At 39.9% G+C, this 21,007-nt stretch overlaps 1 protein-coding gene across 2 annotated transcripts; it reads left to right on the top strand.

The window, feature by feature from the left end:
• The first annotated feature begins 122 nt into the window (after positions 1-122).
• On the top strand, positions 123-20,630 carry C9 (complement C9). Of its 2 annotated transcripts, none has more exons than XM_005488820.3 (11): positions 123-280; positions 5,656-5,773; positions 6,517-6,664; positions 7,947-8,094; positions 9,741-9,879; positions 11,356-11,574; positions 14,620-14,860; positions 16,240-16,368; positions 19,138-19,316; positions 19,526-19,754; positions 20,451-20,630. In XM_005488820.3, exons 1-11 carry the CDS (start codon positions 195-197, stop codon positions 20,609-20,611), a joined length of 1,797 nt encoding a protein of 598 aa, XP_005488877.2. In that variant the 5' UTR covers positions 123-194; the 3' UTR covers positions 20,612-20,630. The 2 variants fall into 2 exon arrangements, with proteins under 2 accessions (XP_005488877.2, XP_074389672.1); XM_074533571.1 differs by having other exon boundaries at positions 180-280; positions 5,616-5,773.
• Positions 20,631-21,007: the final 377 nt, after the last annotated feature.

The raw sequence follows: 21,007 nt of genomic DNA, 5'->3' as shown, positions 1-21,007 counted from the left end.
TCCCATTCAGGGAAAAAGTGGAATTTTCTGAAAAGTGGACTTTAGAGCACTTACAGTAAGGCAGTTTTGGGCAGTTACTGGCATTCTTCAGTACACACTGCTTTTTGTTTGTTCTCTTGCTAATAAATAACTAAAGGACCAAATAAATAAACTACAAATTCAGTCACAATAATTCCAGCCTGCTCACCTACAAAATGAGAACCATGCATGTTATTCTGCAGCTTATAGCCATACTATGCAATGTGGAGACAGTTGCCTCAGTTTGGCAGGAAAGCAGAAGGTAAGTGTTCCTTTTCTTCTGCAGCTGTCTCCACTGCTTCGTTTCTCTGACACAGAGCATAAACATCCAGTGTGGATATTTCTAATCGTACCTTGCTCAGATATCCTATGAAAAAAACCCTACTTCTTGCTGTATTTTGAGGAGTCAAATAACAATGATTTATCTCTTTCTTTTGGATATGTGTGACACAATAAAGGTGCCTGTTGAAGCAGCTGAAGGCATATTTTTGCAGGCAGGTAAAGCTCAGGTACCTTTTTTCTGTTGCATGCTGTGTGAAAATACCTAATCTCAATCTATTTTTTCTTGAAGCTGAACAATTTTGTGCTGAAAGTACTCCTCTTAATATTTAAAGTCTCCTAGACTGCCTATTTCTAATCTTTGGAAATACAGCTTTTGTGTTTTCACTGCAAGTATCTCTAGGAGGAGAACTGTTGCCCCAGGCCCAGAGCTGAGTAATAATTAGCATTGACTGTATGATTGCAGAAGGTTGATCAATAGCTTTATTCTACTATATTATATTATACTTGTTAAGAAGCTCGTAGCCCTTACAGACACTCCAACACCGCTTTGACCTAATTGGTCAATCCTTCAAAACACTATCCAGTGTCCAGTTAAGAAATCACCTTTTGGTAAACAAATCTCCATAACACATTCCACATAAGCACAACAGGTGCAGCAAGTGGAGATAAGAATTGTTACTCATTCCTTCCTCTGATCTTCTCACAGCCTTCCCCAGGAAAACACCTGGGCAAGTAGTCTGTTGCTGTCTGTGGGCAGAGAGCTGCTGTCACAGAGAAGGAAGGCCTGGTCCCTATCAAATAGTCATGTGAAAAAAAACTGAAGAGCTGCTCTATCAGAAATTTGTCATTCGCAAGCTGAGCAAAGGGACACCTTTCATGAGACAGGGTTGCTCAGGGCTCCATCCAGTCTGGCTTTAAATGCTTCCATGGATGGGGCATCCACAACTCCTCTGGGCAAGTTGTGCCAACACCTCACTACAGAAAACTTCCTCTTAACATCTAATCTAAACCTACTCTCTTTTTATCTGTTCACCCTCATCCAGTCAGTCCATGCTCTTGTATAAAGGCCTTCTGCACCTTTCTTGTAGGCTCCCTTCAGATATGGGATGGCTGCAGTGAGGTCATTCCTATGCTGCCTCTTTTCCGGGTTGAACGATCCCAGTTCTCTTACCCTTTCCTCACAGGAGAGGTGCTCTGTGCTCTGATCATCTCAGTGGCTTCCCCTGGACTCTCTGACAGGTCCCTGTCCCTCCTGTTCAGAGGAGCCCAGGGCTGGATGCAGTGCTCCAGGTGGGTCTCAGGAGAGCACAGCAGAGGGGCAGAATCCCCTCCCTGCCCTGCTGCCTACGGGGCTCTGGGTGCAGCCCAGGACATGTTTGGCTCTCTGTTGGGCTGGGAGTGCCATGGCTGGGCCATGTGCAGCCTCTCACCCACAGCACCCCAAGCCCTTCTGGGCATGGCTGCTCTGGGGCTGCTCATGCCCAGCCTGATAGTGCTGATAGTGAGGTTGTTCCTACCCAGTGCAGCACTACCCAGCACCAGCACTTGGCCTTGTTAAACCTCATCAGATTCCCAAGGGCCACTTCTCCAGCTTGTCCAGGTGCCTCTGGATGGCATCCCATCCCTCACAAGTGTCACCAGCACCACTCAGTTTGGTGGCATCTGCTAATTTGCTGAGGGTGCACTCGATTCCTTTGTCTATGTCATTATTAAAGATATCAAATAACACTCATCATCATATGGATCCAAGGGACACCACTTGTCACAGATGTCCCTGGCACTCCAAGCCATTGACCACTAACCTCTGGATGTTACCATAAAACCACTTTCTTATCCATCTATCAGTATGGAATTGGATCCATCTCTCTCCAATTCGGAGAGAAGGATGTTGTGAGGGACCATGTCAAAGGCTGTACAGAAGTTCACATAAAAGACATCTGCAGCCCTTCTCTTGTCCACTGATGGAGACATTCCACCATAGAAGGCCACTAGATTGGGCAAGCACTTGTTTCTTATGTTTTGATGGTTATTTTTATTTTAACATTCAGATCTAATTAAAGCACAGGTTTAGCATGCTCAGTTAGAAATGGTCCAGACAGAAGATTTGATTATTAGAGAGAATCCACAGCAGGCAACATTGGCCAGCAGCTTGGGCCCCCAGCATACCCAAGGCTGTGCAGCTTAAGATGGTGCTAGCAATTACTGTTGGCAAACTTATGCTCTCATGTGATGCTATCATGTCTTCAAACACGCCTTATTTCTTGGTGAGTGATACTTATCAAATCAAGACTCTTTTTTGAGTCATCTCTTTTGTAACTGATGAAGTCAGCAGTGAAGCCTCTTCTGAAGTATCACTCAAGAACAAACCACCAGAGCAGTGTGGCCTGCGGGTGTTTAGAGTGTACTGTGCAATCCAAGACAAGGTGCAAACTGTTCTGTGTACTGATTGTGAAATGGCTTTTGCTTTCCAAAGAGTACTCTTCCGTCCCTCAAACCTCTCAATAAAGAATAGCAGAGAAGGTATTTTGATTTCCGTGCCCACCCCTGAAGTTCATGCTCTCCACTGTAACCCTCAGTGATGTTCTTCAGTAGCTGAAGTATTTTTACCTCCTCTCCTATTTAAATTGTGTGACAGCATCTATTTCAATGCGGTTCTCCAGTAACACTTTTTCTTCAAATTTAATGTGGAGGTGACAAGTTTGCAAATTTTTGCAGTATCTTGATTCTTGTAAACAATGTTGTTGAATATATGTCCCTTTGATTTCCCAGATAATCTTAATAGTGGATGCATTAGTGGTGTTTCAGAGTTTAAGAATCATTTGCAATGAGATTTTTCCAATTATTTTTTAGTTTTGTTTATCTAACCTCAAGTAAATTCAAAACCCTAAAGCTAAATCTGCAGCAAATCATGTGAACCTCATACAATCTGCTGGAAAGGCCCATGCATGTGTGTACATCATTCAATAAATATTCTTGGTAAAATTGCTAAATTGTGATTATTATTAATTGCTAATTAGGACTATAAAATGATAGTATCACTTAGATTGGAAAAGGATCTTTAATTATGTGAAAAAATACTGCTACCTGAAAGTCACTCAGAGATTACCATCATTTTTAGTTTGCAGACAGTTCATGGCAAGGCTTCCATTTGCATTGGAGAGTTCAACTCAGTCTTTTCTGCCTTTGATTTCTACTTTAGACTCTAAATAATGCCTTACAACAACCTCTGGGGAAATCTTTAGGATGTGAAGTAGCTTGAGTTTGCTTGTATTTTTAGGCACATGGCTGCTTTCCATGATTAATCCTTATTGCCTGTAAGAGTTTTGGCTCTATTTTTACAGCAATAATGTCACAATTCAGAAATATATTTCAATGTAAATTTGTCTAACATCAGAATACTTGGTAATTGCCAGGAATAAGATAACTATCTGCTTCCAGACACCCCATCAGATGTGTCAATGTATCCTATGGGTCTAGCATCTCACTCCTACTGTCTTTAAGGACAACCTGTCAGTCTTCAACCCAAGATGCCAGAATAGAATTGTTACTCAGAGGTTTTCAGTCCTCCATCAATAAAAAGGTGGAAAGGCATCCTGGAGATACAGTAAGGAACAAGCTGATTCTCATCCATTTACCAGGGCAGTAGATTCTCATTTTTTCCCGCTGTTGATGTTACTGTCATTCTGAGTGGTGGGAAATAATGGAAAATTGTACAGGAACTTTTTAGGAACTACTTGCTTAGTATGGGGTACCTGTAAGATGACCTATTTATGGATGGAAGAGTTGGTTTTGAAGAGGCTAGGGAGCTACATCAAATTACAAATACAACACAGCTTTCCAGAATTTCACACAACTGCTGAATACATTGAAAAGTCTATGCTGAAAGGAACTTCTGGAGATCTCCTGTTCAAAGCAGGGCTTTTGATTAACTTATCCAGGAGTCCTGACAATAGTGTTGCATATTTCCAAGGAAGGGCATTCTACCATTTCCCTGGGTAGCCTATTTCTATGTTTAATAGCCGTCATGGCAAAATTTTGGGCAAGTCTGTGATCCCTGAGCTGGTTAAGGCTTGATAGCTGAAAAGAGGTAGATTTATTTTCTCAATAACAACTTAGTTAGTACGTAAACTTAAAATAGAATAAATGGCACCAAAAAGTTGGATCAACTGCTATATCTTTGTTGTCCAAACTGCAGATTTCTTAATCTTATGGAATCAGATTACATTTGTTTGGACTCCTGTGATATTTGTGTGATGTAAGGAGGTCAAAGAGCAGAGGGCAAAGCCCTGCCTACAGCGAAACCCATTGGTACCTCACACTGCAGGAGCTGCAAATCTGCCAACCAGCTGGGCTCAGCAAGGAAGGTCCCATTGCAGAGCAGAGGCAAGAGCCTTAACTTGGAGAGAGGCAGAGAGAATTGCTTCACAGAGAATGAATAATCATAATGTAATGCCAAAATGGAATAAGCTACTGAGAATAAAAAAGGCAATTCATACTTCAATGCTCCTTTATCCCTTGGCTATTTACCACTGAAGATAAGATCACCACTAATTGCCTTGGCTTTTAAACTTGATATAAATCAAGTTTATGCTATAATGCATCAGTTTTTAATATCCACCAGTGGGTGCTTTAAAGAAACTTGATTTCTATTAAGTAATGGCCTTACATGTACTGAGAACTGGCAGTTTGATTGTATTAAAAACTGAGAACCAATATGACAAGTCACTCTCAAAAAAATAGGCCCAACTGCAGCAGTATTGAACTTGGCAAGCTGAACAATAGTAAGGAAGCTAAACATGTCTGTGTTTTCTAGCAATGTGAGTTATCCCGGTACCAAGTAATACCTTTGTTTATGAGATTTCTTTCAATTCTGGAAGGCATTTATGCTTTTATGCAGGGTTAAGAGCAACACCATAAAAGTCAATTAGTTAAAATCACTAACATGTATTGAAGTGCTACATCCATTTGAGATGTGCTGCTCTGTGTGAGTCTTTAGCTTCACAAATTGGGGAGCACAACCACTCTCTGAATAGGAAAGCGCAGATGTTTTCTGTGTACTATTGCTTCCTTCTCTTCAATAACATGACCCACCAGAAGAGCATTTGTATGCACAAAGATCTAAAAAAGGAGGAAAGACCTGGCTTATTAAGTCTTCAAAGTGGTTTTTTAATGTAATTTTAAACCACCAAAGAATTTAAGATTAGTCAGCTGTTGTTACATCTGAGTACTGCTATGAAAACAAAACAGAAATCAGCTTGAAGGTGCTTCCAAAATATTAGTCTATGGTTTAAATACAAACTTACATGTGATTTTAGTATACTGCCCAGGACTGCACTGGAATGCTTTGTTTGACAGCTCTTCAGAAAAAGCCTTCCACAGGGGAACAAGGGAATTGAATGCTCCATCTCCAATAGACTGCAAACTGAGCAGCTGGAGCGCGTGGGGGCCCTGCGACCCGTGCACCAATCAAAGGGTAAGCTGAACTTGCGAGTCTTTGTTCCAAAGTCACAGCCAAAGGGATATCTGTCTGCCTGTTGGTTATCAGAAAGTGTCACATTTCAGCTCTTAATAATGTATGGTCATGATTTGATTGAACCCATAATAATGTCAGATTTGAAGCCACAGAGTAAGAGAATACTACAACCAGTTGTGAAATACTGCTCAAGTGTTCTCATTCACAAAGTTTTTTCATAGAAATTATCTATGAAAAACTTTCATAGAAATTATCTATGCTTAAAACTTTATTTTTCAAAACATCCTTCCCTTTTAAAATTAAAAAAAAAACCTCCACAAACAAACAAACAAACAAAAACAAAAAAAAAAAAACCAAAAAAAAAAAAAACCCACAATTTCTTTTCCACAGAAAATTTTTATTTTCTTAGGGGAGTTTCTTTCAGGGCTTTAAAACATCAAAAATTTGAAAACATATATGAAAACATTTATGAAAATATATATGAAAATATAAAATTCATTTCCACACTATTTAGTAAACTAAATAATGAAAATTAGCATCTTTACATACTATCTAAGTGTTATTAATCATAATTATTATTTCAATGTTATTTTATTCATTAATTTTGCCTGTGGATTTTCAATAAAAACTTCACTAAAGGTGTTCAGTTTTGAAAAGCTCTAAGTTCAGCTGGAAACCCATAAGTTCTGGTGCAGTTCTCTCTTCTCTCTGAGCAACATTAATAGTGTTATTTCTCTTTCAAGTTTCGCTCCAGACGTATTGAAAGATTCGGGCAGTTTGGTGGAAAAGCATGCCTGGAGGCCCTAGGAGACACACAAACCTGCAAAACCAGCAAAGCCTGTCCTGAAGACCCAGAGCCAAACTGTGGTGCTGACTTTCAGTGCAGTTCAGGTAGGTTTTGTTTTCATGCCATAGCAAGTAAAGCAGTAACTCAGAAACCACATTTTAGTTCTGTGAATAAGTTACATCAGCCTCATGCTAGCACTCAAAAACAGTCCATGGACAGGTGGGAACAAAACCACAGTGCCAAAACCACAGCAGCAAAACCCCTTATATAAAAAAGGGGTACATTCCTCTCATCTTCCATTTTAATTTGCACCTAATTTAAATTCTTCTGCAGCTGTTACTCCATGGTTAGAAGCACCATACTGACCATATCCCTTCTTCTAGCTTAACTTGCTACTGGATCACTAGGTTTTACAAAAAATCACCAGGAAAAAAAAAAAAAAAAACTAGGACTGAAGGAATCTTAACAGAATGGATATGGATGTTTACCAATCTCACTGGCATGACAGATGCTAGCTGGAGACCAGCATGCATCCAGATGCAAAATAAGATATAAATTTGTAAAGTGATTCAAGGCATACAAATGTAGTGCTTAAGATTCAGCAGAAATCAAAATAAAGTAGGAAAAGTTAATAGTAGTAAAAACTAGTGAAAAGAAAAACACAATGATGGTAAATGAATTTGAAGTTCCAAGCCAATTTTTGTATTGCTTTTAACTCAAACACTGAAAAGCGCAAATAAAGCAATTAAAAATTAGAAAGTAAACCTTTAACTACTAGTTCACAGAGATTGTGTGGCATTTACAGGTGAAGGTGATGATATCAAAATGTTGATTTATTATGCTACAGCTAATTTACTAAAGTCTTTAAATCCTGTAGGGAAAAACAACCATCTTTGTAAAACTACATCATATGTAAACTCAGGAAAGTTACTACTTCCCTGCTGCTTTAAAGAACAAATTATTATAGTTTTGGACACTACATGTCCATATTATTCAAATAATATAGGCCAAACAGCAACAATTTAAATTATTTAGAAAGATTTTTTTGTTGAATTGATATTTCCCTGTATTCTCTTAACACAAATAACAAACCCCAACCAACTAGGCATTTGAATTTTATTATACAACAGTCTAGATTGCAACAATTTTCTTCAGATGACAGCAGTTCTCCTGCAATTTACTTTTCTCAGTCGTCCCACTAACTTACAAATAACAGTAGTATGCAGGTTTTTTTCATTTGAAAGTGGGAAAGCATAGGATTTTAATCCTTCAGGACAACAGTAGAAATATACATAGAGGAAGATCTTCATAAAGAGTAGCTGAGGGTGCCATTTAAAGTCCATCTTGATAAAAGTGCATTCAGGCAATGTTTTATTCCTTGACCAGGCCGATGTATAAAGCGAAGACTTGTGTGCAATCTGGATAACGACTGTGGAGACTTTTCTGATGAAGATGACTGTGAGTCTGACCCACGGTCACCATGCCGCAACCACGACATCGATGTGTCTGAAGTTGGCAGGACTGCAGGACAAGGGTAGGTAGCAAAAGGGCCCAGTGAAGAGTCTGGGATTGTCTCCAAAGCCAGCTGAAAAAACTGGATCACAGTGACATTCCCAAAAGTGTAATATGAATTCATGGTAGCATTTGTGTTCAGAAATGCTAAGCAGCCTTTGCAAGAACACTTAACTACCATTTTATTTTGTATACTTGTGAGGATAAAACATGCAGTGTAATATGCACTGCAGACAGTGTAAATGGATCATAGTGTTAGTAAACAGAATCATACATACATGCCACATGAATAAACTTACATTTTATTTAAATGTAAATTTTATAGCTGTATAGATTTGTTTATAATGATATTTCACAACAAATCAATAATTGTCAATTACTTTGCTAAAATGCATGCTAAAAGGGAGAAAATATCTCTTGACTATTTATATAATGGGATGCCTTACAACACTTTATGCATAGTTCAATTCCAGTATTTCATTGTCCACTTCCTCATACTTGTTGTTTACAGGAGCATTCATCATTAATCTAAGTTGAAAATTAATCTTTCTGTTCTCAGATCCTGCTGGATTTCTTTCATCTCTAACAAAAAGAAAACATGACATATTGTTTACCTACAAATACAGTTAGAAGGCAGCAATCCAAACTGAACAGAAGATAAAAGTATATTACTGCTCAAGAGTGTGTTTAATAAAAATTGTACATCCTTTTCATTTAATTTCTTACTCTGCAAGAGCAAAAATGCTGGTTTTTTAGCATGGGGAAATAAACCAAGCATAAATGCAATTTTAGAAGCCTCTATTACAATCTGTTACTAAAATCTTGCATAAAAAAGTGTTCTATAGAGATTCAGTAATGACATAATCTGGCAACTTTGATGGCTTGCTTACCACTTTCTACACTCAGAAAGGTGCACATACATTTGCCAGAGGTAAATATTGGAAATGCTGAAAAGATTGAAATGTATGAATCATGCAGAAAAGTGCAAATAAATTATACAGCATCTTCCAAGGAGTTATTTTTGGAAGTTTTTCTTGTACATCAGTATATAGATGCATAGAGGTATACAGCTGATGTGCCTGCTTCCCTGGTTTTGTAATGGTTTAGATTTCCTCTCTTATACTCCAGGAAATGCTGCCATTCCACCAGGTCACACCCTGCAAGAAGAGACAATGCTAGGAGTAGCTGCATATTTCTTCTAAACATTTGATGGATGTTGTACAGGCTTGATAAACAAGTGCCTACCAGCAAATAAACTGAGTTATTAAAAATACATATGGCTGTTGGGATGTACATTTTAAGTCTACAAGGAATGCTTTCTCACAGATGTACTTGTCAAGAAAAAATGTTCTTTTCACAAATATGTTGGTAAGGAAAACTGGTTTTTACCTCCTTTTATGCCTAAGGTTTTCACCATGTTTAAGATTTAATGTTGTTTATTTGTTTATTTCTCATATATGATCCTTCAAGAACTTTACAAAATATGTAACTAACTCCAGTACACAGATGAGAAGCCACAAGAGATGAGACAAGTTGCTTGCATGGAGCAAGATCCAGTTCCACAGCTCTAGTTTCCGTCTCTGACAGAACACATCTTTTCCAGTCTACAGATCATGTGTGCTGACACACTCTCTTTTGAGTATAACTTCCCTTGTGTTTCTCTTGCAGAATCAATGTTTTAGGGATGCAGCCAATGGCCAGCCCATTTGACAATGACTTTTTCAATGGTCTTTGTGAGCGGGTGCGTGATGGGAACACACGGACGTACTACCGCAAGCCGTGGAACATGGCTGCCCTCACTTACGATGTAAGTGTGAATCCTTTGCAAGATGTCATGTGCCTTATTGAATGCCAGCTCCTGGAATACTCTTGGAAGGCTCAGGACATCTCTCGAGCCAGACAGCAGCTTTTCAGGCTCAAGCTTGTGCTGAAGGAAAAGAGTTTATGTTATCGTTTACTTTGGCAGTCAAGCTCAGTTATGCCAGACAAATTCCCACGTCTTTGTGCTGCACCTTTGCACAATAAATGGAACTATCTTTCTGGAATGTTTGAAACATGAGCAGAAGAAACGGACAGAAGATATACAGAAAGGATAACAATACACAATTTTTACTAGGTAGAAGACAAAAATAAGCTACATTTTCAAGGACATGTAAAAGACTCTGATAAAAAGGCAGACATAATAATACAATATTCTGGTCCTACTTGTTTTTTTCCAATTAGTGATGATCTTCTCTGTCCCATTGGGGGAAAAAAAAATGTTAGGCTTTTAAATTTCAGGCTGTGACTTTCAGTGAGGTTTGAACACCAAAAATGTTGATCATTGTTGAAAAAAATGTTAAACACTTTTCAGAAATCAGAGCACAATTTTGCCTTCTAAATTACTCTAAGTAGGAACTTGACAAAACAAATACAATTTTAACCAGATTCTTCCTCAAATGAGTAAATTTGACCCAGAGATCTCTGGTTATGTTTGGTTATGATGTATAACAATTTTCAGTTGCTAAAATGTGATGTTCTGCTAAACTATAATAAAATAACTGGATTAGTTATTATTTGCTGTAATAAAAGAAGGCTGAATCATAATTCTAACTTTTTTTAAGAAGTCAGGAGCTTTTAGAAAATTTTAACTCTATTTTAGGAAGGAGAGACTATTATTCCTCACATAGAGTCATAGAATCTCCTGAGCTGGAAGGAACCCAAAAGGATCATTGATTCTAACCCCTGGCTTTGCACAGGACTCCACAAGGATCACACCTGAGAGCATTTTCCAAACGCTTCTTTGAGCTCTGCCAGGCTGGTGCTGTGACCACTTCCCTGGGGAGCTGTTCCAGTGCCCAACCACCCTCTGGGTGAAGAACCTTCTTTAATATCCAAACTAAACTTCCCCTGGCACAACTTCAGGCCATTCCCTCGGGTCCTGTCACTGTCCCCAGGGAGCAGAGATCAGTGTCTGCCCCTCCTGTTCCCTCACAAGGAAGCTGCAGACAGTGTGAAGGGACTGTTGACACACACAAATTTGACAGTGTCACATGCTGAGATTTAACAGTCACTAAATTATTGTCACTGCAGCTTTCTGTTCACTTTTGAACGACTGAGCTGATCCCAATGAGGTAGCTTATGGAGGGAGTGTTATTTCCATTTGTTTTGATTTAAAAGGAAAAAGAGCTGTAAGAAAATGCATTGATATGCCCTGTAAAAAGTAAAGCTTTAACATGCTACATAGATTTTTCAACTACTGCCTGTTGTTCACTCATACAACCTTTTCTCTATCTTTTCTCAGACAAAAGCAGACAAAACTTTCTCATCTGTGTACTACCATGATCGTGTGAAAATGTTACAAGAGGTTTACATAGAAAAACAGAAATATTTCAGTGTTGACGCCTCTCTGAAGTACACACCTACAGATGGGAGCAACAAAAATGATTCAGAAGGAAATTTCAAATATGACTACAGAAAGAATTATACTTTTAATTCCATCCTGCAAAGCTACACAGAAAGGGTGAGATTAATTCTTCTAAATGCTTTAATGTAACTATTTTACAAATGGTACAGTTTATACAGTGTTAGAATTAGGCAATAATAATCTAAGTATTCTAGGCAGCTGCTGCCTTTTTAAAATTTTTTTTAATTAAATACTGGTGACAATAGGGTTAAGATTTCAGACACAGCCAAATGGCAACTCAAAGTATCTTCTTTTTCCCACTGTTTATCTTTGACTAGCAAGCACCCATATCTTCATCAGGGGTTTGGTGTTAGAAAGGATCAAGATGTCTGGTCCCATCCTAATTAAAGAGCAGCTCTGAGCTAGTGCAAAGTGGGCAAATTAGATCAAGTCTTATGATGAAAAATTGCCACTGAGTAGGCCTATACCACATAAACACAAAATAAATTTCAGGAATAATAACCAAAAGGTCAAATCTCAGATATGTGGGTACCTGTGTACTAATAAACTAGCCAGGGCTATAGGGAACAGGCACTAGCACTGGTACAAAGATAATCCACAGTTTACTAGCTTGCTGGCACAACTTAAGTGAGTGCTAGTTCTCATAAGCAATGCCCATCCTGCACTTCCCCACAGCATGCTTGAAGGGAATGTTCTTGTAGACAGTCTGGAGAAAAGCAAGCCCATTTTGGGATTGTGCATAAGCCATACCTCTACCTGCCCTTTGAAACAGTGAAATGACCCTACCCCATTTTATTTGATAGCAAAGTAGCCTTAGCATTTTGTAAGCATTTTGACCTTAGTGAGGCCAAAATGAAATAGCTCACAAAAAGTGATGTTAGACATGCTGCTGTTGAATCCCAGGCAACAGATAAGCCCCAGGCAGCTGCTGCTTCACTCCTCCACCAGCAGGCTCGAGGAGATAATGGAAAGGGTAAAAACAAGAGAACTCCTGGGTTGAGATAAAGTTTAACAGGAAAACAAAACCCATGCACACAAACAAAGCAAAACAAGGAAATCTGTCACTGCTTCCCACAGCCAGGCAGGTGTTCAAACACCTCCAGAAAATCAGGGCTCTATCACGTAAATTGGCCTTGGGAAAACAAATGCCATCACTCCAAAACATCCCCCCTTTCCTCCTTCTTTAACCTGCTTTATACACAGAGCCCAATGTCATAAGGTATGGAAAAATCCTTTGGATCAATTTGAGTCACCTGTCCCAGCTGTGTATCCCCCAACCTCCCAAGCAGCCCCAACCCCCTTGGCAGCACAGCCGTACAAAAAGAAGAAAAGGTCTTGGCTGCGTGTAAGCAATGTCCAGCAGTAACAAAAACATCTCTGCATTATCAAACCTGTGTTCAGCAAAAAACCCAAACATAGTCCCGTGCTAGCCACTGTGAAGAAAATTAACTTTTTCCTCAGCCAAAATGAGCAGAACACAACATTATGGCCTAATCCAGCAGCTGTGTGCTAATGGAATTAACTGATCAGGTTACAATTTTCCACACTTTGTGCCAGGGTCTGTGACTACAATATGCCACCATATACAAGGCGTATCAACTCCATAGAGCTGAAGTGCACCATGTGCAAGGAATTTGCCTCAACTAATTAATGTTTTCAGGTTTGTCAGTCTTGTTGCCTAGGACCCATTCAGAGCTCTGGAGGTTGAATAGACATAAGGAAAAGCTAAACTAAGTTTTATCACTGATTAATTGAAATAATGCTGAAGACAAAGATCTGCACAATAAAGATAAGCTGAGCCCGACATTGCCTTTGTACCGGTATGAGTTTTCCTGGGATGGAAACAAACCATTTAAACCTCAAATCATGAATCTTCACAGACATAAAAGATCAAGCTCTATGGCTCAGGGGGTTTTAATGTCTGCTTATAGTCTAGTGGTTTATGATAGGAGCTTTGGACTCAAATCCTTGCTGAGAGATCAGTTCACAGAATGAGTCACAACCTGTCACAAGAAGAGTTCTATCACTGCAAAGTCACAGGGCTCCAGGGTAGTGGAGTGAAAGTCCCTGCATGAGAGCCCTCCAGGGCCCACCTGAAAGTTAAAGTCATAATCCTGGAGGCGCCTGGCGAGAAACTGTGTATGCTGGTTGGCAGGAATACTGCACCTACAAACATTTCCTCACAGTGATTTAGGTACCTGAAGATTTCTGCCAGTCTTAAGCAGCATCTGAGTCAGCAGTTTAAGATCCTTTTAATGGTGCTGGATAACATAATGGTCAGGAGCAAGGTCCCTTTTTCATACCTCCTATTGGGCACTACTATTAAGAGAGTCACATAAATACTGCAAATAATAATAGGGCTTAGAAGGCATGTGCTCCCTTAGAGTCTTAAGTGCTAGTATTTAATAAGATTTTATTTCACAAGTTATGGGCAGTAGCTAGGTCCTAACTTAGAATAATGTATAAAATCACTGGGAGTGAAATTTACAAAAATATCCGTTGTTATATCTAGACTTACAATGTATGTATGGTTCAAATACATAATATGGAGGTTTATTTCCTCATTAAATTTCCTTTTATGATGTTGGTTTGGAGTTTTTTTGGTTTTAATTGGAACTGTGCTCTTCTTTCTAACCGTGAGGAGGGTTTTGTTTTTAATTGGAGCTGTGCCCTTCCTTCTGACAATCTGAGAATAACAGGGAAGTGGTCCAAAAAGAGAGAGAACTTAGGTCTGCTCTGACTATAAACAAAGAGGAAACTCCATCTGACCTGAGTGGGCAGCTTCTGCTATTTAGCAAGCCATGCAGAACTACTTTGCAAGGTTACAAAAGTCAGAAAGCCACTTTTCAGTAGGTATTGGTCTTCAAGACACCTGTTGTGAAATAGATCACAAAGGGCTTGCTGAAATAAGGGAAGAGTTCTAAATTGGAAGAACTAAAATAACTCTATTTCTGGTTCCTCAGTTTAGATCAGAGAGCTTTCTAATTGTTATAAAACAAATTTGTCCCTTTTCCATAATGCTAGATTGAATGCCATGTTGAAAAGTGCTGCAGTTTCTTTACAAGTAAAACAGAATAGATTTTTGTGCTGGGCTGCATACCAGAATGACACTCACTTCTCCTTTTTTCTCCCTGCATTCAGAACCAAACCTTTCTGCATGTAAAAGGACAGATTCAGCTGGGAAGGTTCCAAATTCGGAGTCGTGATGTTCGTCTCACAGACAGTTTCCTTGATGATTTAAAATTTCTGCCTGCTGAATATGACAAGGGGGAGTATTTCAAATTCCTAGAAGACTATGGAACTCACTATGCACTCTCTGGAACTGTAGGAGGAAAATACGAACTTGTTTACGTGCTGGATAATTATGCTATGTCTCGACTAGGTATGCTTTCTGTTGGCCTTGCTACGACCAAGTTCCCAGACTTTCAAAGAGACATGTGATGGTAGCGAGACTGTGTTTGTGGAAAAATACTGAGAAAGTGCAGATTAGTGCATGCTGTTTGTGGCACACCAGTGAGATTACAGAATTATGAGAGATTACAGAGAAAAGAGTCAACTTCATAATTTACAAAACTATTTGAAATCTCTGTTTTAAGTCTGTGACTGAGGGGGCCAAAGAAATCTTTAACAAACCTCATGAACACACTAGCAATAATTGCATAATTCACAAGAGATCTTGTCCAAAGATAAGAAAACCTGTCTAAACCCTAAATCCTGTTTGGTAACTTTTTGTGGTACAGTCACTCTATGAGTATAGTGGTGACAAAAAGCAAGGAATAAATGGAAGTGCTTTCTAGAAACCACATGGAGCATGTGACTGTGTTGAAATTGATTTCATAGCTCTCAACATTCTCACTGGAATATTCCATGCCCTCATTAAAATAGGAATGTGGAAATTTAATCTTCCCTCATGTGCAGTTCACATATATGTGGGTTTGTGCTGGATTAAAGTGATCACATGGGAATCAAGTGAGAAAAGACAATTCTCACGTTGATTTTGGAGATCAGAAAATCAGTACCTGATGCTTGCACCAGCAATATCAATATTACTATCAAATATTGAGGCTATGAAAAGGGACACGGGACAAATATGTCAATTTCATTTCCCACTATTACTCTGTTCATCACCTTGAGATTGTAGTTCTGGATTTTTTAAGTCCCAGTTTTAAGCAAAATTCTTTCTGAATACAGTGTTGAAGTGGCAGATGATATTGGGTTTGGGTTCAATAAAGAGAAAGGAGATGCTGGAAACAGTAGTGGGTAGAGGTAGATTAGAATTAATGGAAAAAGCATACTTTTAAGACATCAGTGGCCTTGATTAATTTTATGGGGAAAAGGAGTGGAGAAACATAATTGAGGTTAGAAGAGAGACTGAAAGAATTCAGTAATTTAGTATATAAAATAAGTAAATATTGAGCAACTGCAAAACACAAAATTTCAATATAATAAAAGGAAAAAATGGTTCCTAAAGGAACCATTTTCATGAACCATTTTCTTGAACCTGCTTTCAACTAGATAAAGAAAAGCAGAAATCCATTTTCTGTATTTTCTTAGTCACTACAGATCTCACCTGCATCTGTTCAGGCATTTCAATTACAGTCATCCTCATATTTATTAGATAGCTAAAGAAAAAGTAAAAGATAAATGGTAAGAAGAAAGCCACAAACATTTCCAATAGGCCTGAAATGTATTTTGTAAGAATAATAATATCTTGTTATTTATGCTTATTCAATCCATCTAATTACCTATTTCTATTCCCAGGAATCACTGTAGAAGATGTAAAAAAATGCCTTGGCTATCACTTAGATGCCAATATTGCATATGAAAACATACAAGCCAATATTAATGTTGATGGTGGTAAATGTGAACATATTCATAGGAAGGACAAATGTAAGTATATTCTTGATTTACATTACATCTTTTTCTTAAGAAAAGACAGCACCAGCTGCTTCCCCTGAATAATCAATATAGTTATTACTGTCAGGGGAAAGACAAATCCAGTAGAGCACTATAGGTGAGGTTCACATTCTTCCATGCTCCCAAGTCAAGACAGCCTGAGAATGTGTTCCCAGCCTGCACACACATGAACACCAGCATGATGCATACAAACACACACAGGTCACTGGCCACAAATAAATACAGACAAAATACACAGTGCTCAGGCAAACACAAACGGCACAAATGGTTTCATCTTTTTCTCCTCTCCATTTTATCAGGGAGAAGACTTTCAGTGGGCAATATCACAGAATCACAGGAAAGCTGAGGGTTGGGAGGGTCCTCTGGAGGCCACCTTGTCCAAGGCAACACATGCCTCCAGGGACTGGTGTTAGGGGCTCAGTCGATCCAGCAATTGGCCCTTGGACCATCTTACCTCCAGTTGCCTTAGACAGAAGTGAATTCATATGAGAAAACATCTCAGTCAAACCCAGAACTGTGAGGTCTCTCCAGTATTTGGCCTAGAAACCCAGTACCCAGCTCCTCCACTTGTCTCACTCTGGAGACCTAAAAGCATAGAATGGTTTGGGTTGGAAAGGACCTTAGGATCATCTAGCTCCAACACACCATTTTGGAAAGGGGTTCAACACACTAGATCAGGCTGTCCAGAGCCCCACCCAACCTGGCCTTGAACATTTACAGGACAAGGCACAGTTTCTCTGAGTAATCTGTTCCACTGCTTCCCTGCTCTCTGAGTAAAGAAATTCCTTCTATCATCTAATCTAAATCTCCTCTCTTTTAGTTTATAATCACTCTTCCTTGTTCTGTCCATATCTAACCAAGTGAAAATATTGCCCTCCTCTCTCTTTATAAGTCCCCTTCAAGTACTTGAAGACTGCAATGAGGTCTCCCCAGAGCCTTCTCTTTTCCAGGCTGAAAAACCCCGTCTCTCTCAGCTTGTCCCTCATAGGAAAGGTCTTCCAGCATTCCATCCATTTCTGTGGCCTCCTCTGGACTTTCTCCACAGGGTCCACATCTTCCTCGTGTTAGAGACACCTGAAAGCCGAGCAGAGGGGCAGAATCCCCTCCCTGCCCTGCTGCCCACGGGGCTCTGGGTGCAGCCCAGGACACGTTTGGCTCTCTGGGCTGGGAGTGCCATGGCTGGGCCATGTGCAGCCTCTCACCCACAGCACCCCCAAGCCCTTCTGGGCACGGCTGCTCTCCACAGGCTCTCCTCCCACTCTGTGCTCAGGCCTGCTATTGCTTGACCCAGGTGTAGCACCTTGCACTTGGACCTGCTGAACTTCTTAAGGTTTTTGTGGGCTCACCTCTCAAGTTTCTCTGGGTGTCTCAGGATGTAATCCAGTCCTTCTGTTGTGTTAATGGCTCAGCTTTGTGTCATCTGGAAACTTTCTGAGAGTGCACCTGACCCCACTCTATCGCTGATGAAGATACTGATGAGAATCAGTCCCAAATAGAGGCCTGAGGGACACCACCCATCACCAGCCTCCACCTGGACGTAGAGCCATGGATCACAACCCTCAGACTGTGCCCATCCAGCCAGTTTCTTGCCCACCAATAAGTCCACCCCTCAGGTCCATATATCTCCAACTGGGAGAAAAGGCAGTTATGTGGAACTGTATCAAAGGTCTTACAGAGGGCCAGGTGGATGACATCTGCTGGTCATCCCTTGCTGACTGCTCCTGTCACTGCATCATGGAAAGCCACCAGATCTAGGCCACAGCAGCAGCTGCTCTGGTAAGTGGCATGGCTCCCATGCCACTTACCCCATATTCACCTGCTAGTCTGGCTTGGCACCCTGGCATATGTATTGTCACTTGCTCTAGGGGCTGCCACCACAAACACCAGGTGCCTATCACCCCTTGTCCAGCTCTAGCTGCTTGCACACAGGGCTCTATACACATGCATGCACACAGAATAGAGTCCCTTCACCCTAGAAAAGCGTTAGAATGGAATTTAATGGTAGGCCAGGACAGATTGCAAAGATGAAGGACAATACACAGCACAGTAGCTCACAGATCAGTCATTTGCCTATATGCAATCAGGCCCTTTTTCTTTGCCTTTATCCCTTTATGCCATTCTTTGCATCCAGAGAGTCCTTCCATTGACTCACCTTGCTGCTGACTCATCCTCAGCCCCATCCTACGGGGCTAATGACTCTGTTGGAACAGGCCTGGGAGGAGTCAAAGCAGAGGCTCCCTTTCTCTGGTTACCTTGTTTGTGTTCCCCTGCCTGTCATTGTGGCCCTCAGCTCCTCATAAGTGTCTGGAGATGGGCTTTGTTTCACGTGGAATAAAAATTGCAAAAGGCAAGGATATTTACTACTAATGCATAAGAGGGAACTATTTTCAGTGCTCTGCTCTTGTATTTTAATTATGAAGCAAAAGCTCTTACTATTCTAATTCCTGCCCTTTTTTGGTTTATCTTCTGCTTGACATCAAAGGACTGTGATCTCCATAATGTGTCTCAGTTTGTCCTAACCTTTCTTTTCCTTCTAGAGTTTTCTAATTTAATTGCAAAATTAAAGATTTCCTCCCACATAAGAGGTATAAGCAAAGAGATATTGAATTCTGATACAACCAAGAGTTCTCTCTATAATCATTTTACAAAGAGGGACAGGCTGCACTAGGAGGACAGCTGTTCTTCCAGATGGATGGACATTAAACAACCTGCTTCACCCTCGGTTTTTTTTCTTTTCTGCAGCAGAAATGAACGATAATGCTGTCATTGACGATGTCCTTTCCTTAGTTGAAGGAGGGAAGATTGACTTTTCAGTTAAAATCAAAGAAATGTTACTACGAGGAGCCAAAGCAGTTGATGTAGAGGATTACATGGAGTGGGCTAAATCTTTGGTTGATGCTCCAGTAGTGATACAGCAACGGGTAAGTACAGGTTCTCCAAAGCTGTGGCTTTTTACAGTTTGAAAGCTTTTGTTCTATGATCGAGGGGAGATTCCAAGTTTATAATCAACTTTCACACATTGCCTTTATCTTAACTGTTTCTTCAGATTTTTATTCCAGTGATGGTTATATCAAAAGGATTCAGAACTTTGGAAGTTCTGTGTTATGCATGGGCTTTTTTCCTTCTACAGCCTTCTCCAATATATACACTTGTTCCAGTTAAGATGAGAGATGCATATTTAAAGAAACAAAATCTGGAAAGGGCAATTGAAGACTACATTACTGAATACAGTGTGTGCAAATGTAAACCCTGTAAAAATGGAGGCACCCTTGTGCTGGTAGATGGAGTCTGTACATGCCTGTGCTCAAGTTATTTTAAGGGAATTGCTTGTCAGATTCCCAAATCTACATTAGTGAAAGGTGAGTAAATGCTCAAATTAAACTAAAATGAACATATCTGTTGTAACAATATGCTGACAAAATGAGCCTTCATAAGAACATAGCACTCCTTAATTACTACTGCTATCAAATGCATATGGAAGGTAAGGTAAGTCGCTGGGTTTATTCCATTAAGAGGGTACTCTAATTTGAAGTTCTTTGTCACACATACATTACTGTGTCTTGGAGTGACACAAAGTTCATTTAAGTACACAGGAGTATTGCAGCTTGGTGCAGTACTGGTAAACCAATTTCAGGCAAAAGCAATCTCACCATGTCTTAAATTATTTTGTCTTCAGTTTTCTGTTAAAACTCGGTGTGTGTTAGCACACGTCATGTTTCACAGTTACGGTGCTAGTTTAATATTAGGTTGGGGGAAAAGTTCCACAACTGACAACGTAAAAAATTTACTGTGCAGTAAGTTCATTCTCTGGGGCCAGGTTTTTAACACACGGGTGCCCAAAATGGACCTCAGAGCTTGTTTCCTAGCATGACAAAAAATGTTGAAAGCCCAGGGTTCTTCAGCACTGCCACTGACAAATTTTTAAATGCCAAATCTTTGTGATGGGTTGTGCTCAGGAGGCTGCAGTGATGTGCAGAATCACCAAAACTGAGTTGAGTCATGGTCTACCTTGAAAGAGGTGGATGGCCTAATCCTGTATGATGTCTTCATACCAGTTGTGACTGATGGAGGCTGGAGCTGTTGGAGCGCCTGGTCCACCTGCACCAACGGAGAGAGCACTCGAACCCGCCAGTGTAACAATCCTGCAACAGGACCTGACGGCAGGCCATGCCAGGGAGAAAGCATTGAAAAACGGCCCTGTGAAGAAGGGCAATAGTTATGCTCCTCAAAACCAGGTAAGCAGCCTCTTTAAATATGTTGCTGCAGTTTAGAATAAATGCTCAGCCAATATTTGGGGCATTTCAGAAATGCAGTTGATTAAGTGATGGGTAAGTTCACTTACATATTTCACTTAAATCTGTGATTTGAAACTACCTTTGATCAACCACTGTGTATTGAATTTATGAATGGTTAGATTTGTATTTGAATGTTTTGACAAGTAATTTTATATTACAGAACTCAGGATTACAAAAAAAATCTGGATAACAATAGACTAAAAATACAGTTCTCAAAAACACCAGATTTCATCTCCAGTCAGACTACCCATCAAAAAGTTTATGTCTTAAGGAGAGGGAAGAGACTTTCCAGGAAAGAAAATATTAAGACAGTTTAG

The sequence above is a fragment of the Zonotrichia albicollis genome, chromosome Z (genome assembly GCF_047830755.1).
Source record: "Zonotrichia albicollis isolate bZonAlb1 chromosome Z, bZonAlb1.hap1, whole genome shotgun sequence".
In the NCBI taxonomy this organism is placed as follows: Eukaryota; Metazoa; Chordata; class Aves; order Passeriformes; family Passerellidae; genus Zonotrichia; species Zonotrichia albicollis.
The sequence above is the reverse complement of the archived record's forward strand: the minus strand, read 5'-3'. Positions and strand labels throughout refer to the sequence as shown.

What these genes read in the sequence shown, in the direction of transcription:
- C9 (XM_005488820.3), top strand. Translation starts at nt 195, where the DNA reads ATGAGAACCATGCATGTTATTCTGCAGCTTATAGCCATACTATGCAAT. An exon ending in GGCAGGACTGCAGGACAAGG is followed by an intron (nt 8,095 to 9,740) that starts GTAGGTAGCAAA and finishes TTTCTCTTGCAG; the next exon opens with AATCAATGTTTTAGGGATGC. An exon ending in TTATGCTATGTCTCGACTAG is followed by an intron (nt 14,861 to 16,239) that starts GTATGCTTTCTG and finishes TTCTATTCCCAG; the next exon opens with GAATCACTGTAGAAGATGTA.